This window comes from Glycine soja, chromosome 2 (genome assembly GCF_004193775.1).
Source record: "Glycine soja cultivar W05 chromosome 2, ASM419377v2, whole genome shotgun sequence".
NCBI classification, from domain to species: Eukaryota; Viridiplantae; Streptophyta; class Magnoliopsida; order Fabales; family Fabaceae; genus Glycine; species Glycine soja.
This window is the reverse complement of record NC_041003.1, coordinates 40,468,916-40,475,256: the sequence shown is the minus strand read 5'-3', so window position 1 is coordinate 40,475,256 and position 6,341 is coordinate 40,468,916. Positions and strand designations below refer to the sequence as shown.

At 35.8% G+C, this 6,341-nt stretch overlaps 1 protein-coding gene across 1 annotated transcript; it reads left to right on the top strand.

Moving 5' to 3' along the window:
- Nucleotides 1-5,324: 5,324 nt before the first annotated feature.
- Nucleotides 5,325-6,108, top strand: LOC114394041 (40S ribosomal protein S17-like). Its single transcript, XM_028355592.1, has one exon. It carries the CDS (start codon nt 5,454-5,456, stop codon nt 5,874-5,876), a length of 423 nt encoding a protein of 140 aa, XP_028211393.1. The 5' UTR covers nt 5,325-5,453; the 3' UTR covers nt 5,877-6,108.
- Nucleotides 6,109-6,341: the final 233 nt, after the last annotated feature.

Sequence of the window (6,341 nt, the reverse complement as noted above, 5' to 3'; positions counted from 1 at the left end):
TGCTCTAGATGCTTGTTTTAGTCCAAAAATGACTTCTTTAGCTTGAGAACTTTGTCTTCTTCTCCTTTCACCTTGTATCCCAATGGTTGCTCGATGTACATTCTTCCTTAAGGACTTCATTCAAGAAGGCAGACTTCATGTCCATCAAATGAATTCTCCACTTGTGGTGAGCTACAAGAAAAATTATTAGTCTTATGGTCTTCAGGCGAGCGACCGAAGAAAACACCTTATCATAATCAATCCCAGTCTTTTGACTGTAACCTTTTGCAACTAACCTTTCCTTGTATCTTTCAATTTCTCCCTTGGCATTCTTTTTTGTTTTGTACACCCACTTGACACCAATAGCCTTGTGTCCTTTTGGAAGGAAGACGAGTTCCCATGTGTTCTTCTTCTCAATGGATCTAAATTTTTTGCACATCGCATCTCTCCATCTTTTATCTTGCACAACTTCTTCAAGGTCTATTGGTTCATAATCTGTAAAGAGGCAAAAATAGTGTGATATTATCCAATCTCTTAGTTCGATCATAAAGATCTTGGAGGGTTCTTGTGTGTGACATGACCCTTTCACTCTCAAGAAATGGCAAAGTATCTTCGTGAGTGGTTGATGTTGATGGGGAGAGCCCTTGGTGAACATGTTGAGGTGTCTTATCTTCTTCAAGTGGAGGAAAGAAATTGTATTCCTTTTCATGAGTATCAAAGTCTCGTTGTCCTTCTTTGTCGAACACCACATCTCAACTTATTATCATCTTTTTGTTGTTTGGGTTGTACAACTTGTACCCCTTTGAGCTTAAATCGTAACCGATGAAGATGAATCTCTCACTTTTGTCATCAAGCTTTGCTCTTCTCTCATTTGGGACATGAACATGAGCTATACACCCAAAGACCCTCAAGTGAGAGATACCAGACTTTCTCCCACTCCATGCTTCTTGTGGTGTCTTTCCCCATACACTTCTTGTCGGTGATCGATTGAATAGATAAACGGCCATGCTAGAGCTTCTGCCCAAAATTCTTTTGGCAATTTCTTGCTTTTGAGCATGCTTTGAGCCATATCAAGGATTATTCTATTTTTTCTTTTCGTCACACCATTCTATTGGGGGGATCTTGGAACCATCAGGGGAAATCTGATTCCATTCTCTTCACAGAACTCTCAAAACTCTTTGGAAGTGAATTCTCCTCCTTGGTCAGTCCTCATATCTTTGATTTCTCAACCACTTTTTTTCTCCACTGTAGCTTTGAACTTCTTAAAGGCGAAAAAGCTTGTTATTTTTGCTTTAAGAAATAGACCCATGTTTTTCTTGAAAAATCATCTATGAAAAGGAGGATATTGTTATTTTTACCTAGTGAGCTTGGCTTGATTGGCCCATAGACAATCAGCATGTATTAGCTTGAGTGGCTTCTTATCTCTTGAGTTTGACTTCTTTGGAAAACTTGTTTTGAATTGCTTGCCAAGTAAACATCCTTCACAAAGTTTATTAGGGTGGTTAATAGAGGGTAGTCCTCTCACCATCTTCTCCTTTGATAGTAAACTTAAGCCTCCAAAATTTAAGTTCCCAAATAGAAGATGTTAGAGCCAGGATGTATCAATGTAGCAAGCTTTAAGACATTTTGCAACATCGTTTTGGATATTCAACAAAAACATCCTATTTCTTGACATTGGTACCTTGGTGATTAGATTATTTCTCCCGTCTCTAATGGAAGGACTAGAATCTTTCATGTGAATATCATAGCCTTTTTCGAGTTATTATCCCAAACTTAAAATATTGTTCTTCATATTTAGGACATAGTAAACATTTGATAAGAATTCATGTCTTCCATCCTTCAAACAAATGAAGACCTTACCTTTGCCTTTTACAGGAATCTTGGAATTATCAACAAATGAGACATTGCCACTTACTAATTCATCAAGATCCACGAACATGCTTTTTTTCCCGCACATATGGTTGCTCGCCCATTGTTACTGCATTCAACTTGTCCTCGACCACAACCTTGACCTCTACCTCGATCTCGTTGACTTCTTTCATTTCCTCAACTTTCTTCCTTCTCCTCTAGTTGCATCTTGAAGAGTTGCTTAGTGATTTCTTGCTTCTTCTTGTGCTTCTCCTCATAAGCTTGTAATGACCCTTGAAGTTGTTGTATCGTCATGGTTTCTAAATCTTTGGTTTCCTCATTTGTCACAACAATCCACTCAAATTTGGGATCTAACGAGCATAGTATCTTCTCCATAATTCTTACATCTTCTAACTTCTCACCATTTCTTTTTAGTTGATTTGAAACAGCAAGAATTCTTGAAAAATAATCGGAAATGGACTCAGACTCTTTCATATGTAAGGATTCAAACTCACCTCTTAGAGTTTGGAGACACACCTTTTTTACTTTGTCTTCTCCTTTGTGAGAGGTTTGAAGCTTATCACATGCCTCCTTAGCAGATGTTGCATCAGAAATCTTCTTAAACGCATAATCATCTAATGCTTGATAGATAAGGAAGAGAGTTTTCTTGTTTTTCTTTCTTGAATCCTTAAAAGTCTCATTTTTGCTTGGGATAATGAAGTCTCATCTTGCGGCCCTTATAGCCTTTTCAACCATTTCCTAAACATCATGTGCTCCAAGAAGGGCCTTCATTTTGATGCTCCAATTGTCATAGATGCTCCCCTTTAGAAGTGGAACTTCGAAAGATGTCGCTTCATTGCTTGCCATGACTATAGAGGGATTTCTTATCAGAACCGAAGCTCTAATACCACTTTGTTGAAAAGAAAGGGTTATAAGAAGTATTTGAGAGAAATGGAGGAGGAGAGAATATTTGAAAGAGGGCTAGTTTTTATTACTTGAGAAATGCTTTTGTTTTGGCTTGATTTACAAATGACAACCTCTCCCCTTTTTATAGGCTCCAAGGGAGAGTTCTAGATACATCAAGAAAAAATTCCACACACTTCAAGGGAGAGTTTTACACACTTCTTCCAACTACTTAGTTCTACACACTTCTTCCAATTACTTATTAAATATTATTTCTACTTATCTCTACACTTTTCTAAAATTTTCTTTGGAGTAGTAACACAAACTTAAATGGACCTAACACTTGATTAATGGGCTAAATCAAGATTATATTATTCAACACTTCCTGAAATTTAGTCAATGTTGCTTGGAATTGAATGTTGATTTGAAAGATTGATGATGGTGGTGGGTGGTTCACGATGAGAATATGATAAGTGATAAGGGTTGAAAGAGAGGGGAAAAGAGTTCACAATCACGTGCTTTTAATTTTACATTTTATTTATTGAGTTTTTATATAAAAAATTAATGAGATGTAATCTTTTTATTAGCTTTATCTAATGTGACGTGTTGGGATTATGCCCATATAAGAATTTTTCCTTTCACTAGTTACTTTAATTATTTATTTTCATTATTTTAAAAATATTTATAAAAAATAATAAAAATAACTTTTTGACTTCTTTTCTATGTCTATCCAAGACTTTCTCCTAGTAAAAATTATCCTGAAATAAGAGTAACATGATAATTTCTCTTGAGAATTATCATGTTACTCTAATTATATTAATTAATATTGTGAATAATTAAATTAACTAGTAAAAATATTATTAACTCTTTGAAAAAATATATTTTATTTATTATTAGGAAACATGATTTCCAAAATTCATGATTCCTGGAAATATAGATTCTTGGGTATGAAAAAACTCCCCTCATATGAAACACCCCTTTAAATATACTTAAAATTTATGATCCTTAAGTAAGGATGACAATGTATAGGATTTGGGTAGGATCCTATAATATTGATCCACATACCTATGTTTAAAAAGATCCTTGTACATAGTCTCATACTCGAGCAGGTAACAACTTTAATCATCATCTTCATACCCGCTGGATACCTATATACTCATACTCGCATCTCATGACCCACACTTTACTTATATATAAAGTTAATAAATCAATAAAAAAATAATTATAACAATTACTACAAGTAAACTAAAAGTACACTCTTAAATTTATAAAAAAAAATAACATTAAAAGCATTTACACATAATATTAAAAAATATATTGAAACTTGGAAATGATATTATCTATGACTTGTAAAAAAAATATAATGAAAATAATTAGTTTATAATTATATATTATAAATTTAAAAAAAAACACAAATGGATAAGATATTTGGTCTCGTCATCAGAACCAACTTCTTCTTATTTTTGTAATTTTTTAATTCCTAAGTTTATATATTACTTTGGTCCACTAATACCAATAATAACTAGAACATGACAAGAAGATTAAAGATTAGACTATCAAAAACAAAAAGTAAAACTACTAATAAAAGATTAGTCACAAATAAAGGGAATAGATTTATGGTTCTACTCCACTACTCTATGTCTCTGTTATTGTTAGAGTATTAGTCACAAAATAAAAAAATGGATAATTATTTTTTCACAAAAATTATATATACAATGTATTATTTTCTTAAGTAACATGTTATAATTATATTAATGTATGTGGGTACCATAGTACCCACACATGTACTCATACTCGTAAATTTGAAGCTAAATATCTGCTTCTATACCCAATCCTAACATGTGGATAATTATCCTCCTTGCTTGTGGATATTTTTATAGGTACCCAAAGATTTAGATACGCTTTGTTAGTCCTACCCTTAGTCTGTCAATTTGGACCTGTCTATGAGCTTGTCTTTGACATGTGGGTTAGGGCAAAAAAAAAAAAAATGCTCACACAATGAAAAAGGCACAATACCAAAATATCCACAAAACCCTGTGGGTCAAGATCAACACATGGACGCCAAAATTTTAATAAATTTATTTATTATTAGATAGTCAACCTAACTCATTTTATAAATCAACCAACTTTTATTTCCACGTATGATCCCTCTCCAAGGATATATAATGCGAAAATCCCACATCCACTCTCATAAGTTGAACTTTTATTACTAACTAAATTACACCCCTCGGTTAATATGGTTAAATTAATACATTTTCATTGTGTATTTTGAATTCACATGGCTACTAATATAACAAACAAGTTTTCATTGTATTAACTTATGTCCAATAACTAATATGGTGTGACATGATCATAGATAACCTTGGATGGATCTCAGTAAAGGGAAGATTAGTCCTTAGCTTTCGACCAAGTGATACCTTGGTTCACAAAAAAAAAATAACAGAGCAAAAACTTATTTTCACCAGAGTTTTTCATTTTTAAAAAAAAGCATAAAGTAAGGGGTTGAAATAGTAAGCTGGGGATGCAGCAATGCCCAGAATACCACTGATATGTAACACGGGCTAACCTCATTACAAAAAAAGGCCCAATCCCTCTCATAATACTTCTACAAAACCCTAGTTTCCCTCCCTCGCCTAATCCTCACCCTTAACCTCTCTGTTCTCTTCTGTCATTGCTTCTCCTCCACACGCACAGAGACACACACTTTTGCAGTCACATTGAGAATGGGGCGTGTTCGCACGAAGACGGTGAAGAAATCCTCGCGGCAAGTGATAGAGAGGTACTACTCCCGCATGACGCTGGACTTCCACACGAACAAGAAGGTTCTGGAAGAGGTGGCCATCATTCCCTCCAAGAGGCTCCGCAACAAGATCGCGGGGTTCTCCACCCATCTCATGAAGCGGATCCAGAAGGGTCCCGTGCGTGGAATCTCCCTGAAGCTGCAGGAGGAGGAACGCGAGCGTCGCATGGACTTCGTCCCCGATGTCTCCGCCATCAGGACCGACCAGATCGAGGTCGACAAGGAGACGCTCGACATGCTCGCCGCCCTCGGGATGTCCGAGGTTCCTGGCATCGTTCAGGTGGATCCTGTTGCCGTCCAGGCGCCCCTCGGCTTCGGCCGTGGCGGCCCTGGAAGGAGGTACTAACTGTCCGCCTCCTTCGAGCTTCCAGTTTTTGTCGTGTTGTCAACTAGAGCACTAATTTGTCATGCGTTGAGTTTTGGTTTTACATTATTTTAAAATTTCTGTAGCTGAGTTTCGGATTGTTTGGACTTGTTAAAGCTGTTAATGGAATTCATTTTGTCTTTGCTTATAATTCATGTCGCATGATATGGTCAGAACTGTTTTTAGTAATGGACTAATGGCATAGTTTGATTTCTGCGCTGAGTCTAGCATGTTTAGGATTTGTTGTGTTGTGTCCAAGGATTTAAATATCGCTCGTGGTTTCGGTTTGGTCACGTTGGTTGATGTTGAGGACAAATGTGATTCCAATTACGGTCGTGGACAGTTAACCTTGATGTTACGGATCCTTTTTTAAAACCTTGGTCGTGCCTAATATAATCTATGATGCATTTTGTCGCTTGTATAATTTGTGTTTTGTTCCAGCTTAGT